The 24,423-nt window shown below is 38.0% G+C and overlaps 1 protein-coding gene across 2 annotated transcripts in view; it reads right to left on the bottom strand.

The window, feature by feature from the left end:
- Nucleotides 1-24,423, bottom strand: part of LOC306864364 (tetratricopeptide repeat protein 28-like) — a 317,133-nt gene that overhangs the window by 156,095 nt on the left and 136,615 nt on the right. Inside the window, exon 1 of one of the 2 annotated variants that reach the window (XM_079408354.1) lies at nucleotides 22,296-23,080. The exons of the other annotated variant lie outside the window; for it this stretch is intronic. Coding sequence (XP_079264480.1) covers nucleotides 22,296-22,322 — 27 coding nt within the window. The 5' untranslated portion in view covers nucleotides 22,323-23,080. Of the gene's footprint in view, nucleotides 1-22,295; nucleotides 23,081-24,423 lie in introns of those variants that run through there. 2 annotated transcript variants of the gene reach the window in all.

The following is a 24,423-nucleotide window of genomic DNA, read 5'->3' as shown; positions in this document are numbered from 1 at the left end:
GACGCTAGGCAGCGCACTGATAGGAGTGTTGACACAGACACGCTCATGTTGACAGATGTTCTTCAGAGTCAAAGCAGTGGACGACAAACTCAACTACACTTCATGTGAGGTCTGACGCTCGTGTGGTTTTAAAGAGACAGTTCACCCAAAAATTTTAATTATGTCATCGTTTACTCACCAAACCAAGTTGTTCCAAACCTGTGTGAGTTTCTGTCTTCTGCTGAAGACAAAAGAACATATTTTGAAGAATGTTGCTAGCCAAACAGCTGACGGTAGCCATTGACTTCCACAGTATTCTTTCCATACTATGGAAGTCAATGGCTACCGGCAATTGTTTGGTTACTAACATCCTTCAAAATATTTTCATTTGTGTTCAAATGGTGAAAGAAACTCATACAGGTTTGGAACAACTTGAGGGTGAGTAACTGATGAGGGAATTTCCATTTTTGATCATTCCAGGATTGTTCTCCATATAATGGACTTCAATGGTGGCCACCGATTTGAAAGTCCAAAATGCAGTTTCAATGTAGCTTCAAAGGGCTCTGGGATCTACACGATCCCAACTGAGGAATAAGGGTCTTATCTAGCAAAACGATCTGTGATTTTCTTTAAAAAAATCATATTTATAACCACAAATGCTCAGCTATCATTAGCAATTAATACTGAAATTAAACTGGTGCAAAAATACCAGAAAAAAAAGAAATCAGACTTTCAAAGAGCAATAATGTGGATGAAATAGAAGTTAATTCAGCAGTTCTACAATCATTTAGACAACAAAAACATACTTTAGCTTAAAAAAAAGTGGTTTATCCTTATTTATTTCTATTGCAAATGTATTACTCTACGTGCAACTTTTGAATCAAAATTAATTTGTGTGGTAATTCACAACAGTGCTGTAAGCACCCGTCCCTCGTACATTTCAGTGCTGCGAAAGAGCAGAGCGTGTGTGGGAAAGCAGTGAAAACACACACTGTTGGAACGGCCAGAACTGTTTGGGGATTCAGCAGAGTCCAGCAGTGTTTGAAGCTAGCGGCTGGCCAGGGCCCCGGCACTCGTGCACCTGTGCTTTAGGGGCCACGGGACCCCGCGGAGCTCACACTTAACCGCTCCCTGTCTGGGGACGCTGGCCTTTAAAAGATCTGAGCTCGGACAACATGAAAGAGCAGAACCTCTGCTGAGATCTCCCTAGAGCACAACCAGACAATGAGAGACAGACTGAAACACAGAATAAAAAGAAAAGATTGGACAGGATGGGGCTTACATTACTCGCCTGCAGATGCTTTCATAAGAAAAAAAATAAAAATAATATTTTTACATATTCAAAAGAAAAAGTTGTTTGCCTGTTCAAAAGTTGCAACCACAATGCAGTTGCTATGGTTTTTCAGGGCACTGCTATGTGGTTGCTACGGTATTTTGAGGATATATTGTTACTACTTTGATGTTCTAGGTGTATGCTGGGATGTTGTCAGTATTCAATGTGTTTTAAAGTGGTTGCTAAGTCATTCTAAGTTGTTTTTAATGTGTTGCAATGCAATTACTAGGGTGTTGAGGGTCATTTAGCTTATTACTGGTTGCTAGGGTGATCTGAGAGCATATGGTGGCTGCTATGATATTCAAAATTGTCTCTAGGGCATTGCTATGTGGTTTCTAGGCAGTTCTGAGTGCATATGATTGATGCAATGATGTTCTAGGTGGTTTCTAGGGTGTGGCTAAATGATCACTAGAGAGTTGTTACTTTTCAGTGATTCTATGTGGTTGGTAAAGGGCCAAAGGTTTCTAGAGTGTTGCTAGGTGGTTGCTAAGGTGTTGTGACTCTTTAGTGTGTTTCTGTGTGGTTGGTAAAGGGCCATGGGTGATTTCTAGTCATTGTTAGGTGCTTGTTAATGTGTTCTAAGTGCATATGACTGACATAATTATGTTCTAGGTGGCTTCTAGGGCATTGCTAGGTGGTCACTAGGGTGTGTGACTCTACAGTGTGTTTCTGTGTGTTCCAGGGTGATGCTAAAGCATTCTGAGTTTTTTTGTTTTTGTTTTTTTTATGTTTTGTCATGCTGTTACTAGGGTGTTAAATGTCATTTAGCTCGTTACTGGATGCTAGGGTGGTTCAAGGGCATATTGTTGCTACTATGGTATTCAAAGAGGTCTCTAAGGCATTTCTAGGTGGTTGTTACGGGTGTTCTGAGTGCACATGGTTATTACTAAAATGTTCTAGATGGTTTCTACAGTTTGGTAACTTTTCAGCATTTTCTGTGTGGTTGGTAAAGAGCCATGGGTTGTCTCTAGGGCGTTGCTAGGTGGTTGATAGGGTGATCTGAGTGCATATGGTTGATATAATGATGTTCTAAATGGTTTCTGGGGTGTTGCTAGGTGGTCGCTAAGGTGTTGTGACTTTTCATCATGTTTCTATGTGGTTGGTAAAGGGCCATAAGTTCTTTTCAGGGTGTTGCTAAGGCATTTTGAGTTGTTTTTAACGTGATTCAATGCAGTTACTAGGTGCTAAGAGTTATTTTGCTTGTTGCTATGTGGTTGCTAGGGTGATCTGAGTGCGTATGGTTGCTACTATGTTATTCAGAGTGGTTTCTAGGGTGTTGCTAGGTGGTTGTTAGGGTGTTCTGGGTGCATATAATTGATACAGTGATGTTCTAAGTGGTTTCTGAGTTTGTTTTGTGTTGTTAAGGTGTTCAGAGTGCTTTAGCTCATTGCTGTGTGGTTGCTATGGTGTTTTGAGTGCATATGGCTGCTTGTATGATATTCTAGGTAGTTGCTAGGGTGTTCATAGCAAGGTGGTCATTAGTGGTTTTTCAGCAAGTTGCTTTACAGTTTCTATTATATTCTGGATGGTTGATAGGTGGGTGCTTACAACCCCAAGTACTGTAACATAAATGGAACTGAACTTTAATACTGAGTATTAGAGGTTTGTTCAAATTACTAACACAATTTATGAGCAAACAGTACTAGTCATGCTTAGAACTTGTAACAGTAGAACTGAGAACAGAATAAAATGGAACAATTGTGAGAATTGTGAGGATGAGACTTATATTACTCGTCTGCTATCATAGCAGAAAAATCTACAAAGTGATTTCCATGAAATTAGCAAGCCGAAACGTATCTTCAGGCTCTAAGCAGCCTCTGCTCCCGATCACAGACTGAGGCTGAACCAAATTGAAATGACAAGACCCGTCCCGAATGGTGTCTGGAGATACGAGACTGACTGTTAAGAAAAGTAAACCTCACGGAAAATGTTTCATAACAACGCTGCCATTTCGATTAAGTCAAAACTGCAGCATGTAAGATAGCTATAATAGTGAACTTCCTCTGCAGTGCCGTACTTAATTACGCTCAGATCTGTTCTTAAGAAAGCGTCTGAAAAATACAAAAACTACAGTGATGTGAGCCCGTTCCCCATTAAATCATGTTCTGCAAAAGCCGGGCTCTGCTCTACATTCGTGGAGGGAGAAACTGGGACGCAGTGCTATCGGAGCAGACTTAGCTCAAAGGATGCTGGGTAATTGACACAACTGCAGCCTGGGATGAGCCCGTCTTAAACAGGACAAAGGCACCGCCTGTACATTAAAGAGGTCATAATCGACACTATTCCCGCATTATATTTTGAAGTCCACTTATAAAACAGACATCATTTGGTTTTTCATCACTATTTTTTTTGAGTTTATGAGTTCAATATGCAAATAAATCTGTTGTAATTGCCTAACCTTTGCTACCAAAATGCTGTTGTTATGGCCATGGAACTAGTGGTCGAGCGACAGTGGATTTTACCGATACTGATAGCAAGGTTGGACCACACTGGCCAATACTGATTAATTAACCGATAGTTTTTCAAATGGATTCTGAACAAAAACTTAAATAGTGCTTTAATATTTTTTTTAAAAACAATACTGAACCATACTGTCATAAATGAATTAAAAACATTACTATAAATTATTATACTGATTATTAAAATTAGGTCATAGTTTATTAACTAAAGTTAGCAGAAAAAAAATGTATTTTAGTAATAGTAAATGTTGAAATTAAAACACTCTAACAATGCTTTCAATTATCTTAATATTACAAGTGGACTCTTATTGTAAAGTGTTACCATTTCAACAGTGATGCTTAAAGATGTCCATCTACACAAAAACCATAGCATTGAAATTACATATATATGGATATTGTATGTATACTATACACACAATATGGCAGTCACACACTGGGCAAAAGCGCACGCAGCACTGCGTCTGGGAGAAGTCAGGTATCAGGTATCACACACACACCGGACGAGTCACGTTCAGTTCAAGCAGCTGTCTAAAACAGTTTATATAATCACCAAACGGGCAAATGTTTACTTCAAGAGTGAACAATGTGGCATAGATGAGTTTGAAGTTTGGTGTTAAAAACACAGAGCAAATGGAAAAGAAAGCATGATCTATATTATAGCCCACAGAAAGACAAATGTTTCACTGAAAACAGCCAAGGTTATTATGTACATGGACAACGATCTGGGACAAATATAATGCAATTTAATGGAAAACTATGTGAATGGTGCTCTGTGGCGCGGCAGGATTTTCTGTCGGCTGCGTTCCTGCCAGGTGCAGCCTCATGTGTCATAGCTCACTGCTAAGTGGTTGCTAGGATGATCTGAGTGCATATGGTTGCTACTACGATCTTCAAAATAGTTTCTAGAGCATTGCTGGATGGTTGTTAGGGTGTTCTGGGTGAATATGATTGATACAATGATGTTTTCGTTGTTTCTAGGGCATTGCTATGTGGTTGTTAGGAGTGTAAATGATTGATAAAATTATGTTTTAGGCATTTCTAGGGTGTTGCTAGGTGGTTGTTAGGGTGCTCTGAGTGCATATAATCGATACAATGATGTTCTAAGTGGTTTCTAGGATGGTGCTAGGTGGTCATTAAGGAGTTGTGACTGCTTAGTGTGTTTCTATGTGGTTGTTTCCAGGGTGTTACTAAGACTTTCTGAGTTGTTTTTAATGTGCTTTAATGCAGTTGCTAGGGTGTTCAGAGTCTTTTAACCTGTTGCTATATGGATACTAGGGGAATCTGAGTGCATATGGTTTCTACTATGATGTTCTAGGTGGTATCTAGGGGGTTGCTAGGGTGTGGTGACTTTTAGAGTTAAACCAGCAGTTTGTGGCTTCTATGTGTAATTAAATCTGTTATGATTGGCTAAACTTTGTGTATAAAACGGCTATTAAAAAGGAACTGATATGTAAATTATAATAGACAATTCGCAATTTTGACTGTATTTCTGATCAATAAATGCAGCCTTGGTGAGCATTTATAAAAATAAAAAAAACCTTACCTGCCCAATCTTTTTTACAATAGTGTACAGTATATTAGAAGTGCAAATATAGTTACACTACACACCAAAGTACTACAAGTTTTGCATTGTGATTATTACAGTTCATCTGAGTAGATCAAACTCAAAAGCGCAAGTAAAGTCCTGCTTTCCATGACGTGTCCCCTCATCAGCGGAGAGATTTCAGCAAGGTTGTGATTCGATTTAAGTGACTTTGTCATTTTTGAAAATCTCTGGACCAGACGTCTAATATAAGATGAAAGCACACATCAATTTGGAGTCACAGTTCGGATAAGAAAGCAGCACTCTCCACCCTTCGGGGTCATCTCTGGGGACGCGGATGGAGATATCAATCAGTTCAAAGCAATATAAACGTGTTAGAATTGCATTGCACTTCTTTCATCTTCATTTCCTCTGGAACTGAATGTTTTCTGGGGAGATACGGTGACCTTTTCATTTAAAGACACTCGTGATATTTAACCCAGAAATCCAACACAAAATAAATGAATGCGATCACACAAGTTCCAGTCTAGAAAGGTAAGACCTCGCCGTCTCTGCAGGGAACTCTGGGATATTATGACAAATCCACAGAAACATCCTCTTATACGTCCGTTCGGAGGGTTCAGGATTTTGGAAATCGGCTGAAATGCAGGTGCTGGGATTCTTAAGGGAAATCACAGTATTAGCCTGACATTTACTAGCCGTTCACGTAATCTTTCCAAACCGTTTTAAAAGTCAACATAGTTTAGCCGTGGACGTGTTGTAAAATAGTTGAGAGGTTGGATTAAAAACAGGAAAAGATGTCGGAGCAGCGGCCTAGTGGCAAAAATGTTATCACAATATGTTTTTCCATATCATTTGGTATTGATATTTATCAGAACATTAATTTCAAGCTATTAATGGGGAAGGAGACACATTCCACGGGTTTGTTAAATCCTTAAATCCAATTAATGTTTTCACGGATTGTGCTTTTTACGGTTTTTCATCAAAAATGCTGCCTGATGAGAAGAATTCCTAAAACTTTTATTCATTATTCAATGTTTTAAATGTAACCAAATAAATATATAACAATTAATTTGCAAAATAAGTCAATAAATCAATGTATTGTGTTTTCCATTTGATTTTATTGTTTTTGTTTCTGGATTTTGTTTTACGATTTAATACAAATGTATCATCAAAAACAGTGTCTGCTGATAATAACTAATAAAACTAACCATTTATTCAAATTTTTAAATGAAATCAAGTGAATCAATTTGCAACAATACATTTTACTCACAAATAATTGGGCCCTGTGAATGTTTTTTCCCCCTAAAAGTTTGTTTGTAATTTTACTTTCCACCAAATCCTGTGTTTTATAATTTAACTGCTAATAAAAGAGCAGAGGTCTGTTTGAGTGGACACATCTTGGTCCATTACTGCTCTGCAGACGACGCCACTTTTAACCTATTCCCCAATGGGACGATCAAAATTAAATTTCATAGAGCTGGAAAAATGACATGGCGTAATTACATTACACAAAAGTCATTTTTAAAAGAGGAGGAGGGAAAAAAGCGAGCTCATCCTTGATTAACTGAAACACTATTCTAATCAGGTTTGCAGAAGAAGCCAATCCGCCCCTGCTCGATACCCCTGGGAAACGGGATCAGGGTAATGAGAGGTGCCCGAGCCTTCAAATGAGATCATTCTGCCACTAATTTCCCAAACAGAAGCACGCTGGAGACGTGCACCTATTTACAGGAATGAACAGAGCGTATCAATAAGAAATGAGCTACATCAACTACACGATTCGTTCGAATGGAAGCCGCATCTCAAACAGGCATCTGTTCGGAAAAACACTCTCGTTTGTAATGAGGTAGGTGATGTGAAACCGCGTCGGGATTCGTCTGGCGGTAGGGAAGTGTTCTCTGGGCAGACAAGTGTTACGCGCCATCCGCGCTCTCCCCCGATTGTTTACCTGAGACTTGAAGAGTCAGACAGCCGTCTGAGACGCCGCTGCCGAGAGCTTGTTTTCTTAGAGCCGGGGGAAGAACGACGGGTCACGGAGATGTTGGAAACAGCTGATCTCACATCACTGAGAGACTCTCCATAATGAGCCGAGATCATTTCAAGCCAAACCAACAACAAAACACTCGCATCTACTCAAGTGAACGGCTCAGGGGTGAGCCAGAGGCGGATTCACTTATCGATTGTAGTTCAGTTTCTGATTTCACTAAATGACTCCTTAATGTTAATGATTCCCTTAGTCGTTTTCATCAAGACAGAACAGAAAACAAGTACTTTCTGAGAAGTTGTAGATTTTGACAAAGTGGATGGATGGATGGATGGATGGATGGATGGATGGATGGATGGATGGATGGATGGATGGATGGATGGATGGATGGATGGATGGATGGATGGATGGATGGATGGATGGATGGATGGATGGATGGATGGATGGATGGATGGATGGATGGATGGATGGATGGATGGATGGATGGATGGATGGATGGATGGATGGATGGATGGATGGATGGATGGATGGCAGACAGACAGACAGACAGACAGACAGACAGATAGATAGATAGATAGACGTTGCTGAATCCCTAGTTTCGACAAATGAACAAAAACACAACACACGTCCAAATGTTCCCAAAGAGCATGTACTTGAGTGTCTGGCACTGGCGTTTGCCACCAACTAATTTGGCTTGATCAGAAACACCTGGTCTCGACAAACAAAACAGTCTGTTCACAAACTCAAACAAACTAGCCCAAGACACGCCGCATACGGGTGCGCCGAACCCACGGGAGAAGCATATGGTGCAGACGAGCCAGTGAACATGTCATAAAGCGAGAGAGAGAGAGAGAGAGGCTCTACGAGCGAGCTGAACTAAACTCCGTCAGGCTCCATTGGTCTTCGCGCGGCCCAATTTATCAGAAACGCTCCCATTAAAGGGCATCTCAGGCAGGGAAAATCTAGTTCAGAGTTCAGTTGTTCAAGGCCATCGGCGTTTGAAAACGAAGCGGGCGGAGAGCAGCAGACTGGGAAATGCTAAGCGCGGCAGTCTCGGGCTATTATTTTCCACTCGGCTGTGATGTTAACATGACCTCACTACCTGCTGGAGGGGGATGAAAGATTGGATGGGCAGCACTGGACAGATATAAACAACATATTTCTCAGTGTATTATATATATCCCAAATTACATGACAAAAAAATGTAGTTAGTAACGTAATCCATAACATTATAATTTTTAGATAATATAATCAGAATACTTTGATTTGTTTTAGATTACTTTTGATCGAACTCATTTATCACATTGATTTAAATAGGATAATATTGTCCTATATACTGATATAAAAATACAAAAAGAAACACTATATATTCCATTTATTGTTATTAACAACATAAAATGCTTTAAACATCACATTATGTCAAGGTTTCATAAGTGCAGGTAAGTTTATTGAAAAGCTAACAATTAATGAAATAAAGTAAAATGAAAATAAATCCTTTTAAAGTAGTAACAATCAAAATAAAACACTTAGTAAATCACTTACTTTGTGTTAAAGTCCACTGAATAAGCAGTAGGCTGTTTCAGAAAGGAAATTAATAAATTATGAATAATGTATTGCTATTGTGTGAGTACTCACGTAATCAATAAAAAAGTAACTGTAGTCTGATTAGGAGCATTTTGAAATGTAATATAATCTAATTACAAGTACTTACGTTTGGGAATCTGATTATTAATCCAGAATACATGTAATCAGTTACTGCCCAGCTGTATACATGGGTATCATTTTATAAATTCCACAAGTATTTGAGAACAGAGCGAGCGATCCTGTCGCAGTCTTTCCTACAGGGACGCCGTTTCTCGGATGTCCATATGCATGTGTGGCACCGGCAGCCTACAAATATTTCTCTGGCAGTCTCCTCGCCTCCCTCTTCTGCTCGCTTTTTACGATCCCGTCATTTTTCACAGCTCCTCTGAGACAGGATTTATTCGCATTGCTGTGTGTGTGTAACGTGCTCGTATGTGGACTGCAGGGGGCTTCCAGCTCTAATTTCTGCTGGCCGGCCGTCTGCAGCTCTCCAATTAAAACTCACACACACCCTTCCCCCTCTACACTTTTCTTCTAGCACTAAATCTGCAAGGACATCAGAAGAAAGTGAGCTCCTAAACGGTTACACTAACATTTAAAAGTCTTTGGTAAGATATTTCATATTTTTGAAAGAAGTGCTCACCAAGGCCGCATTTATTTTATCAAAAATGCAGTACGAATAGTAAAATGATTAAATATTATTACAATTTAAAAGAACTGTTTTCTATTTCAATATATTTTCAAATGAAATTTATCGCCGTGATCAAAGCTGGATTTTCAGCATCATTACTCTTCAGTGTCACATGATCCTTCAGAAATCATTCTAATATGCTGATTTGCTGCTCAGGAAAAACTGAGATGTAAAAACATCCCAACTGTTGCTCCCTGACAGCACAGAATGAATGGAGTGCGTGCAAATTGAGACTAAGCATCATGCATCTCATATTCATTTATATGAAGAATAAAACCACAGTCACATCTCAAACTGTGCTCAGATTTATAATATTTAAGCATTAGCATTCAAGAGAAAATTAAAACACAACTGAGCTACAAAAGCAACAATATTTTCCTCAAGTCAAATGATTCATTAAACTGTTTATGTGATAAATATTCTGTTGTTTGACACAAATTCTGTCAAAATCTGTAAAGAAACACAGCACCAAACCTTTGGAAAAGGTGCAAACTGATGTGTTTGTTTGGGTCTGAAGACTGAAACGTCCAGATGTCCAAATCGAGCAAACTTTATAAACAAAGACAATAAACACATTTTTCCCAGCACAAAAACACACAAACTCTCTGATCGGAGAACAAGCAAATTTGTAATATTTCAAACTCGAGACCAAAAACAAGCAAACAAACGTCTGCGGCTCACAACAGAAAATATCAAATGACGACAATTTCCCATGCGGACATACGGAAATAGCGTAATAATTAGTTATTTATGTAATAATTTTTGAATTTGAAGATCAAGGTAAATTGTACTTCATTTGTCTTCCAGGAAACATGCAAGTATCTTCTGTCGCGTCAGAAGGGCAGCACTAAATGGAAAAATATGATATTTCAACAAAATAAGAAAAATTTGGACATCTGCATCCTGTTCAAAAGTTTTCACCCCCGGCTCTTAATGCATCGTGTTTCCTTCAGGAGCATCAGTGAATGTTTGAACCTTTTTTAATTGTTGTGTTTGAGTCCCTCAATCATCCTCAGCGTGAAAAGGTGGATCTCAAAATCATACAGTTACTGCTGGAAAGGGTTCAAATATGCAAAAGATGCTGGAAAACTGAAGATTCTGCAGGACCTGGAGGATTTTTCTGAAGAACAGTGCTCAGTTGAACTGTTCAGAACAAACAAGGGACTCAAACACAACCATCACAAAACAAAAAAACAGTCGTAGATCATCCAGATAACCACACACAGTATTAAGAACCAAGGGTTCCCAAACTTTTGAATGTGGTTATTTTAATAATTTCAGTTATTTATTTGTCTTGTGGACTATATGTAAACATCTTTTATGGAAAATATCTTACTCAGGACAGTACTAAATAAAAAATAACATGCATTTTGTATGATCTCTCTTATTTTGGTAAAATTATCTACATTTTCACAGATTTTGCAAGGGGTTCCCAAACTTTCGCATGCCACTGTATATACACACACAATTATATGCAATGTATATAAAACACTTAATTATAACAAATGTATTGTAATTAATAAAATTCTATAAAAAAGTTATTAAAAAAGTTTTATACAATATTTAATTAAATGTATTTCTCTGTAAGCTGATATAATAATTTTTTCTATTTCAGAACAGAGCAAGCAATCCTATCGCAGTCTTTTCAAACAGAAATAGAGTGATTCACACTTTTGTGACAAAGGTGTTTGAAATCTAAATGGCTGTATTCTCATGTGCTCATCCTCACGCTGCAGGAAGTGACAAGTGTGGAGGGGCATTGTGGGTATGAAGGGTGCGGCAGCAGTGCTGGGAATTGAAACCAATTACATTAGCGGGTGTTGTGAAGCCTCTGCGAGCGCTGCCCTGTGGCCCTCCATTATTTCATCTTTTCACACGTTCTAGAAGCAGAGAGCCGGTTTGATCTGTGAGGGACACGGTGGGTGGGTGAGACATCTCGGGATGCTCGTGCTCAGTTTGGCTGCTTACACGCTCACACTGCTGGAGAACCACAAAGAGCTTTCAGTCTCTCAATGTGTGAATCAGTTTAATAATAAAAACTCAGTTTAGTCAGCTGAAGCACTATGAATTACAGACATAAAATCAAAATCGATGCATTTCGCCTTCTCAATAAATGATCCTGGTCTTATCATGAATGATTCATCAGTGCATGTTATTAAAAATATGTATTTTCAACATCACATTTCATGACCTAATCAAATCTAGATGCACAAAATCCACCAAATATTCAGTTTCAGCATTAAATACGGGTGGGAGTCATTTGGCACGTCATGATTCAGTCCAATTCTGATTTAGGGAGTCACACTTCCAAAATTATTCCTGATGTATCTGATTTTTTTTTTTTTTTTTGACTACACAAACAACTGGAAAGCTGCAACTACAAAATACACACTAAATATTTTTGTTGGCACTGCAAGCATGTCATCATCATATAAAATAAAAAACTGTTGTGTTTAATTTTCACTTAATATAATAAATGACCATTTACATTCAAAATAAATACTACTTAAAGAAAATGTTTCTAGTATGCTTAAAATATAAACAGAATTATTCACTATTTTTATAGAATGATTCAGAATCAAGATGTTCTGATGAATCAGTTCAGCTTTGAGTCATTTTAGTACTTTAAATGATTTCGGTTAGTTGCTGAGGTGACATGTCTAATTTTTAATTTTCCATCTAATATTTATATTTTAGCTCATTTTATTTCAATTAATGCAAACTATTTTAAAAGTTCAAATTAACCTATGCTCATCAGACACAGGACAAACACGCATCCATGAAATAAACGTCCCACTCACTCATTACTTCCCCTAAAAGCACACTGACACTTCCTGCTCCGCTAGCCAACGGACAAACCAGCGCAGCTCAAGGTGAAGCGGCTGAGAGCTGCACTGAGAGCAAACGCCTTCCCTTCCTCCTCGTACGCCCTTCAGGAGACCTTTCTGCCTCCCGCTCTTCTCTCTCTGTTTGGCAGGTGATGATGAATACAGTACACCGCCGCTTCTGCTGCTGCAATGAGCTGCTCGAAATGCAAGGGCGAACAAAAAGAGTTGGCAATTGTCAGTTCTACAGCATTTACTACAATGTGAGCCTTTCATATCACAGGCCTCGTGTGTCTGACTCACATATACAATATCCCGCCAAAATAAAAGACTGACCGCAGCATACTTCATGACATTGAGGTGTATTTGGGTGACTGTTACTGTGCATAATTGCTATCGGATGACTATAGACACAAAAGAGAGTCAGAAAACCATTCCCTGTCCCATTTAAGGCTGGAAAATATAGCAAAAAAAATCAATTTTAATATTTTTTGATGAAACTCAATATATAATAATGTACTGGTTGGGAAATGGCTTAAAGTGAGTAAGCTAAAAAAAGGTTAATGCAAGTAAATAAAACAATTTAAAATTGTATTTTATACATTTTTATTGCATAAAAATGTTTAAAATACAATATAATAAAATATAAGTTTACTGTGAATTAAAAAAAGAAATACTGCTGTTTTTAGTTGTATTGATGAATAAGAAAATTATAGTTAAAATGATATAATACTTATAATTATACCACATATTACTAAAATACTAAAATATTTATAAATGAAAATGACCATGCAAATGAACTGATGAATCAGTTTTTAAACGACTGACTCACATTTACCAAATGCAAAATAAATCACATTGAACTCTAACGCCATTTCTGCGAATAAAGTTTAAATAAGAGATGCTATTAAAACATCTGTGAGTCACGAGACAAGAAAGGATCCAAAAACTAATCCAATGATTAGTAAACTTAATGTTACTTAAAATTGTACATCTCCATCAAAGTCACTGCAAACATACCCTAAATGTTCAATGCATCGCCATATATACTCCAGTCTGAACGGCCCACAAGGCACGAGCTGGAAACAAACATCAGCGGTTTGTTACGGACGAAAGGCTCAAACAGCAGACCAGCGTGCCAAACTCCAGCAGCTTAATGTGTCCGGCGAGGCACAGCCGATCAATCAACGTGTGAAATGCAGCGCTGTAGTGTTTACTGTTCAATTTACCTGTCAAGAAAGTCAGTGGGCCGCGTACAAAGGCGGCCGACAGAAACGGCTCTCCGCTCTCCTGAAAGAAGCGCTTTCACCAGGTCACACTGCTTGAAATCTCCTCATCTCTGACAAACTCTGATGGAATTAGTGGGATTTGAGGATTTATTGCTTGGCGGCTGTCATGTGTTACCACATGCCGATGGCGAAACAAGAGTTGGTGCGCCATGGACTCGACCCAGAGAGATCAGAAAAACTCATTAGAGCCTGTGAAATGCAATTGGAATTGAATGCACTGCAGGAGATAATGCTCATTATCTGAAAATTAATAAATGCTAAAGGACATGTAAGGCTGGGTGGCAAGACTGGATATGTTTGGAAGCCCATTTCCAAATTAGACTAAATTGAACAGGTAGGCATAAATGTAAGAAAAAGGGACAAAACAACATTCACATTAAAAATATGAAAAAAATGTCACAATTATGAGAAACATATTTGCTACTGAAAGATTTAAGATTAAAATATAATCAATCTAAACTTTATTTTTAAAATTCTATATTAAATATATAACTATATTGTGATTGCCATTATAAGTGAGACATTGAATCATTTACTCAACTGATTTGTTTAAACACAACGACTCATTCATGAACAAAGCAAGTGACAGCCATTATAAAGCGAGGCACTAAATCATTTACTCAATCAATTTGTTCAAACACAATAATTCATTCAGGAAAAACACAAGTGACTGCCATAATTAGAGAATTATTGAGGCATTTACTCAACCGATTAGTTCCAAAACACTGATTTGTTCAGGAACAGCACTGCTGTGTGTTTCCCAGAGATAGGTGACAGGTATTGTGCTCAACTTTCTTTGGAACTATTTTCATCGTCGATGCAAAAATACACAAAGTAAACAGAAACACTGTATTTGTGATCTAAAATTCCTCACATTTTGGTCATTCGCCCACTTTTATGCGGTCGCCTTATTTTGCATCAAACACAATCAGCTGCAAAATAAAGCAACACATTGAGCCGGGAGAATAGTAGGTCAGAGGAGCGATCAAACGGCTGTATTTGTCTTTGTAGTGCGGATGAGCTGCACTACAGCAGGTCTGAATGGGATCCTCCCTCCTCCATTTGAGCAGTTTTTCCACCTCATCACACGGGGAAATGTGTTGAGGAATGGTCCTGCATGCTTATTCACGCTCGAGGGTCTGACTAACAGCAGTTTTGGCCTCTTTCACTATCTTCACGCCACATGCGTTCAAACACACACACATGCTAATCAATAGTAATCAGCAGAGTCATTACATGATGAAACATCCATGGCGAATGTAAATGGAATACCAGCAAACTATTTACTTAGTACGTACTGCATATTGCTCTTTCTTCTTGTTTTTTTTATGCACTTAGCATAAACGTCTCAAACAGTAGCATGCTGCATGACCTCACTATGCATGTTCATCTCAGAAGTAAGGTTATTTTGCATTTTAATCCAATTTAGTGTAAAAATTACTTCACTTTTGGCAGTCTGACTACGAGTCACAGTGATGCTAGATCACAGTTCTGGTTTGTTCGTCACACTGGAAATGGAAGGTCAAGTTGAGTACATTGCCTTGGGATACACTCTATGCTTTGGTTGTGTACTGCAGATTTGGGCAGATGAAGTAGGTCGTCCTGGTTCTCCATGCATACAGGAAAACTGTACAGTAAGCAGAAATACAACTGCACAAATAGTATTATGGAGTATTTTTGTTGCATGCATTCTAATGGTTCAGTCTTGATAAGAACTGCAAACTACACCCTTCATCTATCTAATGAACTCCAGGGTGCAGCTTAAATTGATTTCATCAACAGCATTATCAGTCATATTAGATTCTGTAGCATCTGGTAGAAACACAATCAGACACAGTCCAGGAAGTTCAAGACATACAAACGGCTGATAAAAATGACCCTCGCTTTAAAAACACCAGACAAGCTTTTTATAGAAGTTCAATGTGTTTGTATAGTTTGAAGCATAATTTTACAAAAACGTGGTAAAACGTTGCTCCCGGGGCACATATAATCCTTAAACAATTAGTGTGGTTACAGTGGCATATCAAATGATAATGAAAAATCATGTACCGTAGTATTTTGTAAGGTACTTTCAAGAATACTACCATGATATTTTAGGTACTTTTAATAGAAAACAGTGACCAAATTATTAATTTCCAAATCTTTAAATTAATCTTGAGGACATCATATAGTGGATTAAACATACATGTTTTGGTGGACTATCCCTTTACGTCTATTTATTTTTATCTTTAATAACAATATTTTTACACTGTTCACTGACAAGACTTTTTACTTGATTTCTATGGGACAATCTTTTTGAATATTCTGAACAATTCATCAGGGCACATCATTTCACATTAAAAAAAATGTGCTTTTGTAATCTTCCATTACTGTATGCTCCGCCTCTGAAACGACTTTCCTTTTCTGATGACATCATCAAGCCCTCTTATTTTTCAGCTTCTTTTTTCTAATCACACACTCTATTCTGGTTTGTAACGCCAACACTTCTTTATCAACCTACATTTATTCTCATCAAATATCCTTTTTCACTTTGAAACGTCACGTTATGAAAGTAAATGGGTTATGAATGGCATTTCACACTGATTTTATGAGTTTAGATTTGGCTAACTGGACAGTTTGTGTCCTAAAAACTTACCAGAGATTATTTTGTAAGTCATCACCAAGCCCTCTTATATTTCCACAACCTTTTGTCCAATCACATGGTCTGTTAAGGTTCATAACGCCTAAGTTTCTTGATCTTCCTACATTTATTCTTCTCAAATATCCTTTTACACTTAGAAATGGGTCACATTATGGGAGTAAAATGGGTTATGAATGGCACTTCACATTTTTTTATGATAGTTGGCAACTGGATAGCTGTCCAAGTACATACACTATTTTTTTTAAAAAGCTGTCATTATGTAATTCGCAAGCTGCTATTTCTAAATATTAAATTTTCTGATGTTTTTAAAGCGAGCAGGAAATTTTCCAATCACATGCTGTATTCTGGTTTGTTATGCCGATGTTTCTTGGTCTCCCCACATTTATTCTAATTTTTCACTTAGAAATGGGTCACAAACTGCTATTTCTAATGCTGTTAAAGCAGACATGAATTGATGGAGATACTTAATATCTCCCCATAGAGATGAAACCGTTTCCCTCTCTTGGTTTTATAAATGTTACTCTAATATTTTCCACTTTATGAACACATTTTACACTGTTCACAGAAATCAGTAAATTCCTTTGGGACATTCTACAAATCTTATAGCAACAGTTGGCAAAGTGCAGTGCATTTAAAGCATTGTATTCTGTTGCAAGTTGTGATAAAAGTATGTGTGTGTTGCGTACAGCATCTTGCGGGAGAAACGAGCCAATCTGGGAGGTGAAAAGCCAGAGGGAACAAGCAGAACAGGAAGTTCATCTTGGTGTCAGCGGCTGAAAGATGAGAACCAGAGGGAATCTATTCAAGGTTGCCTAATAACTCCCCCCGCTAGCTGCTCAAAACGCAGCTAAGCATTCACACGCAGGTGAGCCGCGAGACCCGCAGCAGGCCTGGCCGTCTGCCTGGGCGTCTGATTCGGAGCGTTTCTGCCCATCGTGGAAGGCTGTAAATACGCTGGCAAATCATAAACCCAGCAGGTGCGTCGGCCGCTGACGGTTAATCATCCACCTGTCTCCCTGCGCGCTTCCTTTCTCGTTGCGGGAGGCTCTTCAAAACACCTTCCTCATCAAGATCCGCAAGGCGCTCCCGTTACCTCGCAAACACCCTGCCAACACGAAAAGCGCTCAGTCAAAATCAAAAACCGGTGGCCACATACCAACCAAACAGGTGCGGCAGACGATAGCATGTTTGTCATGGAGAATTCGCTAAGATGTGTTTGGATGCCGCGGGACACGATGAGTGGCTCCGGTGATGGATATAATGGCGACAGAACGATAGCCTCCCCGCAGAGATCTAATAAATAACGCAGGAATCAAATGGAGATAAGGTTTTGCAACTCCCCAGAGGTTAAGAGCTGCTAAATGAGGTTAGCACAGGAGTATCGCCTGCGATAAGGTTTAAGCCCACTTCAGTGAATCTGCCCCTAAATCAGGAGTATCGTTTATTAAACCAAGAGATGAAAAATTGCTCCATCTCTATGGGAAGATATCTATAGATATTCCTGCCGCCTTTAACAATATCGTCAGAGCGTTCGATATTTAGAGATTAAACAACAGGTAAGTTTGCAAGGTTTGTTTACGCCAACATTCGCTAGCCAAAAAATCAGTGTAAAAGCGCAGTTCGTAACCCATTTTACTTCCATAATTTGACACATTTCCAAGTTAAAAGAATATTTGATGAGAATAAATTTAGGGTGTTTATATTTATATTGATCAGACCGTGAAACACTGATGTAACAAACCAAAATAGTGCCTGTGATTGGAGGAAAGGAGATGAAAGTTAAGAGGACTCGATGATGTCATCAGAAAGGGAAAGTTGTTTCAGAGGAGAAGCAAATGAAAGATTTCAAAAGCATTTTTTTTTCGATTAGAATAACGTGCATTGATGAATTGTTGGCAGTGAGATATTTGCAGAGAAAAAGTTTCAAACAAAAATTCTGTAGTGTAACTTTAATTTGTATGTACATCAAAATTAAAGTTGTAAATATGAATATTATGAATACTCAGAAGTCTCTTACGCTCACCGAGGCTGCATATATTTGATCAAAGATACAGTAAAAACAGTCATATTGTGAAATATTATTACAATTTAATATAACTGTGTTTTAAAATGTAATTTATTTCTGATGCAAAGCTGAATTTTCAGTTTTGCTGCCTTATATTTATTGTATAAACCATGATACCTTTTATTTTTATGGATTCTTTGAATGAATAGAGAAGTTGAAAAGAACAGCATTTATTTGAAATAGAAATCTGTTGTAACATTACAAATGTCTTTACTGCCACTTTTGATCAAATTCAATGCATCCATGCTGATTAAAAGTATTAATTTGACTCAAAAACAGTACAAATCTTACTGACCCCAAACTTTAGATCAATAGTGTACCAGTTGAAGCAGATCCAAGTGGAACACAAATGCTAATACCTGGTATAAACATATTTGACTGACTTCTGACAACATCAGTTGTGTAAAAACAACGTTAAAATATGCAAAATAACCTCAATTCATAAAGCTGATCCTTAACTGAGAATCTATACAAGAGCTATACATTTCAAACAAACGTTTCAGACGTTGACAGCGCACAAGACGAAACGAAACAAAGCCGCCTAAAAATAAAACCCATTCCAAGGATGAGCTCCTCACTCTCTCGCTCTCTCGCTCTCTCTCATCGCGGATGCCCCAGAAAGCACAAAACTTCACCAGGTTCTTGTCTTTCAGCAACTTTCATCATCTCCAAATTATTCACAGCTAAATGATTAAAAGAGCGTGTGTTTGAGAGAATTAGCGCTCGCGGGTCGGGCCCACCTGAATCAGCTGCCCTGACGCAGAGAATAAGCACCTGTACACCTGCCCTCGGTAATAGATAACCGCTCTCCGAGCCCTTCTGAGTGAGTAATGGATGGGATGTTTAATCTGCTGAGGTAGTGATACCGGGAGAGCCAGAGAGAGCGCCGTAATCCTTGTAATCCGCGGTAAACAAAGTGTTCCCCTCCACAAGCTTTATCGGCGCACACCGACAGTGGCACTGGGAAAATATAAAGTTCTTTTGAACATATTAGTGTAATCCAATCCGGAGCAGAGGCGCCCGAGAGGTCTTCGGCAAACTCTGAGACGCTTTATTGATCTCTACAGAGAGGCGAATATGGGATTCATCTTCAGGGACGACACAAGAGGCCTAGTTTTTAAGTAAAAGAGTATTACTATGAGTGACTTAAAAGCTGGAGATATTCGCATGCAGATAAACATCTACAGGCCAGACGCTCTTACTACCAGAAGGGGCGAGAGAGATGCATGCAGGACAAGCGCTAATAAAACAAAAGCAGGAGGAGTACAAAAACAAGAGCATAAGGGATGATAAAAGGAGGGATGAGAGATTTATGAGTGTAGAAAAACACTTTGAGAGAAATCTAGCTTCACATGGTACCAGCTACTGACTACAGTAGGAAAGACGTCTACATACTATCAGTTAAATACTAAACTTCAGTATGTGTGTTGAATAAAGCGATCTGATTTACAATAGAGGACAATAAAACAGTTTAGAAATACCTCAGGCATGCCTTTACTGGAATATATACTACCGTTCAAGATTCTGGGGTCAGTAAGTGTCTTCTGCTCACCAAAGCTTCATTTATTTGCGCAAAAATTCAGTAAAAACAGCAATACTGTGAAATATTACTACAATTTTTAAAAAGTGTCTTCTAGTTTAATATACAGTATTATAACATGTTTATTCCTGTGATCAAAGCTGGATTTTCAGCATCATTACTCCAGGCTTCAGTGTCACATGATCCTTCAGAAATCCTTCTGATTGGCTGCTCAAGAAACATTTCTCATCAGGGTCATTATAGTTCATCAAAACTACAACCATAAAAAAAAAACATTATTTTATTTCAGATAGCTGCCAAGGTAACATTTTCATGTAGTTTAACTTGATGACCTATTTTATCAACTATAACAACTATAAAAAAATGACTAAAACACATAAAACTACTAAAAAACAACAACTCAAATTAAAATTAATATTAATTATATATTATATTAAAAATATTAGTAAAAATGATTGCAAAATATTAAGAAAACATCAATGCTACAATAATAACAGTAATAAAAAGTAAATAATAATAGTAAAATAATACTGTTTCTTATTATTATCAATGTTGAAAGTGGTTCTGCTGCTTAGTTTTAATTAAATTATTATTTTTTTTTTTTCAGGATTCTTTGATGAGAACATTATGTACGTCTTTTCTGTCACTTTAGATCAATTTAATTCATTTCTGCTGAATAAAAGTATCAATTTCTTAAAAAAAAATATCTTACTGACCTCAAACTTTTGAACGATACTGTATGTGAGTGTGAGTGTGCTTTACTAATGGTGCCAATGCAAAACCCTTTCGGAAATGTGTTGAGCCAACTCAGAAAAGAATGCGAGCAGTCGGCCAACTGTAAGCGTGACCGTGCCAAAAACCTGGGCGATCTCGCCCTACAAAACCCACGTCCATGCCAAAACCAGCCCTTAAACATGCCTACATCATGATTCCTTCTTAAATGACTAGGAATCCATTCACACACACACTGATAATTGTAATTTTGCACCAAAAGAATCACAAATCATTTTGGATCATGACTCCTTGAATCAAAAAGTGCCTAAAGGTTTCCAGCATCAAAAGGCCAGTTTATGTAAGACAAAAGCACTGAGTTTTATCCTTCCGAACAGTCACGACAAACTCACACTTCATGCCGTGCCTGTTTCTGCAAGCGTGTTTGCAGTCGAGTGCGGCCTGCGGTGCCTTTTGATTAACTGCAGCTCCAAAACAATATGCCTCCAATAGAGGAGAAAAGTGGAGACCCTAATGAGCCGAATGAGATTTGACTCCCGCCGGGGAGCACTGAATACTCTTTGCATTCTATTGAGAACAAAATAATCAAGTTCTTTTGTCATATCATCACTTTAAGTCGCCTGTGAACTGCACAACAACAGCAGAAATGCCAGCGTTGGAACCCAAAGTTTGTTTGCGCCACACGACCATACGCCGCTCTCCAGCTGCGTATCAGGTTTTATCTTCCACGGAGGTCTTATTTACAAACCCTAAGAGGTGTTCGGCAGCTGTAGCAATGACTCACTCGCAGAGCGTCATCATCTTTGATTCACAATAGACCCATTTAGGGCCCTTTAATCTTGGAGACGTAACAATACAGCAAATGCAATTACAGGCACAACGTGAACTAATCAAAATCTCCGCTTAAACAAAAGCAGAGGAATGTCCTGGATTTATTATTTGTTCTCAGAAGAACATGGAAAGGGAGGAAGGTTCCTGTGATCTGAGGGTGTTTGCCCTCTAGTGGAGCAGGAGATGCAACTGCAAGCCTTGGCTGATGTTCAAAGGGCCCAAGGCAATGGCACACTCAGCATTTAGTTCATTCAAAACCAACATAAGACAGCAAAACAGGTCACGGATTGTGTCATCAAACGATTTGAGCCTGAAAACCAGTGGAATTCGAAGTATATGCAACACTATATTGTCCATATGAGCAAAGCTTCAAAGACACTGAGCTTCTAGTAAAGTTACGGATGCTGTAGATACATTAGTGAACTGATTAAAAACAGAAAGTGTTGCATTTATCAAACGTGTTTGAGGTGACTTCGCATTTGATCATCAATCGCATGTTAAACGAAGGATAAAATGCATTAAAAAGAGAAAAATCACTAGCATGAGCAGATCAATGCAATCTGATCTCTATGAATAAATACTGGCCATACCAATGATGAAGGTTTTTCTGCATTTAAAAAAAACAATCTAGTCCATCTCTGCACACACACATCCTCTACTTTGCATCAAATACTCAACATCAAAGCACGCATTCACCGCACAGACTTCAAGATCATGTTCACGCAGAGGTCTTTCCCCTCCTGATCTACTGCCAAACTCAGAGAACGCTCCCATAAATCTCCGATCTCGATCTTACCTTCTTCCGGGGCTGCCATTTCATCATATTTGTAAAGCAAGAATGAACAGCATCAAAACATCACGATGGGAGAGAAGTGGGATTCAGGATGAGGACATAAAGTCACAGCGTCTCCGGACCGCAGATTCATGACGCTCTCCAGGCGCGCAAACGTGCGTAAAAGCGCAGAGCTCTGGAGCCTCTAGTGTCCTCCGGATAATCCAACACTCGCAGTCCGGAGATATCGGCTCGTTTGAGCGTCGACTGGTAGTTTGTGTTCGTTTAAAGCGCGATAAAGATTATTATGATCGTAAAAACGCAGACGGGACACTTGGCACGCTATATGCGGAGACATTCGCTCTCCATCGTGACAGCGGCTGATGTGCCTCGCGCGAAGGAAAAGAGAAGAAAAACTTTCCGTTCTGATAAAGGCTACGCGGTCGTTCGCTCGAAACAGTCCGGGTTGCTTGAAATGTTCCGTGTAAGTGTTCCGAACGTGCGCAAAACACGAAAAGTTCTGGGTGAAAACGAGCGTTTATGGAAAATATTCCCAAAAAATCACAGTGGATCGAGATTCCAGAGATGATGCGTAATTCTACAAATACACGCGCATAGGTGGGGGATCCTCAAAGACGCGCAGTAATAGACGGATCCGGTTGGAGAGAAGAAGAAGAGGAGGAGGAGTGGGAAAGAAAAACAGAAAAATCCTTGGAATTTGAGAGTTGGACGGAGAAGGATATCCTCCGACAGCGCAGAACTGGAGCGCAGAACACTAATAACTTCCTTCCCCGCTGCTCCTCTGCGCTGAGAGGAGGAGGAGGAGAGGAGGAGGAGTCCGCGGGGTCATAGAGCCGCCGGATACACTCTCTCACACACACACACACACATAATCTGGATTTAGGAAACCCACTGCTGTACAAAGAGGATAAAAGTGCTGGAGCACAAACCTTTACACGCCCAAAACCTTCAACTGTCCATTTATGACATCAGATCAAAAATCACTTAAAAAAAAAAAAAAAAAGATTCATATTTCCAAAGAGAAAGGGGCTCATTGGGCAGCAAAAAGTATGGAAGATTTAGATTGAATATACTGTTATGTTTTTAATATACTGTAAATATGATAAATGTGGTTTACTGTAAAATACAGTGACTATGTTACAAAGTATGAATGTATATTTTACAGTTAATAACTCTTAATGTCAAATGTTTGTTTGTTTCTGTAATATGCACTCAGAATATTTCCACTGAAGGTCATATTATTAATTACAAGTTAATAAAAAAATCCAGTAAATGTGGTAAAAAAAAGGAAAGAAAAAAAAGTAACTTTAATAACATTAAATCATACTTTTTACATAAACAATTTCAAACTATTTTATTAGTACACATACTATCTTTAATTGTGAATTAAAATAAATTAATTCATGCATTTAAAAAATATGAAAAAAATTATTTTACAGTAAAATTACATTGTCTTATATATATATATATATATCACTGCCAACTATTGTTTGAACTTATGTTTTAGGAAAAATTAAATCAGACAATGTGTTATTATGATTATGGTTTAAGTCATAACGATGTTAAATATTTACTGTAAAATAATTTTAAACATTTTTACAGTAAAATTACATACATTACCTTTTAAAATATACACTGCTGATAAAAAGTTTGGAATAATTTAGAAAGCTTACTTACCCCAAATAATATTATACGCATAGTAGTGTATGATAGTGTATGACTTAAACTTATTTTTTCAAGAAAATAAATAAATAAATCATGATCATATTTAAATCAATAATAATTTGTGGGTGACTCATAATAACTTTCACAATAACTTCCGTACTTATAAAGTCATTAAGATACATTATGAAATATAATACATAACAGGCCATTAGTTCATGTACATTCAAATACAGATACTGTAAATTAAAGCCGCGTGTCATTTCTAATTTAAACGTACATTAGCTAATGATCTGTTAAGAATTATATAATGTAATGATGTTTGTTAATGACTTATTAATGAAAATGATTACAAACTGTCATCAGTAAACTAGCATACAGTATTGGGTGATTAATGAATGTGGTTTATATGAAGGCGTCACATTACAGAGTGTTTTGTGTCAGAATGCATTAACTGCATTTATGCTCA

The sequence above is a fragment of the Barbus barbus genome (assembly GCF_936440315.1).
Source record: "Barbus barbus genome assembly, chromosome: 45".
NCBI lineage: Eukaryota > Metazoa > Chordata > Actinopteri > Cypriniformes > Cyprinidae > Barbus > Barbus barbus.
The sequence above is the reverse complement of the archived record's forward strand: the minus strand, read 5'-3'. Positions and strand labels throughout refer to the sequence as shown.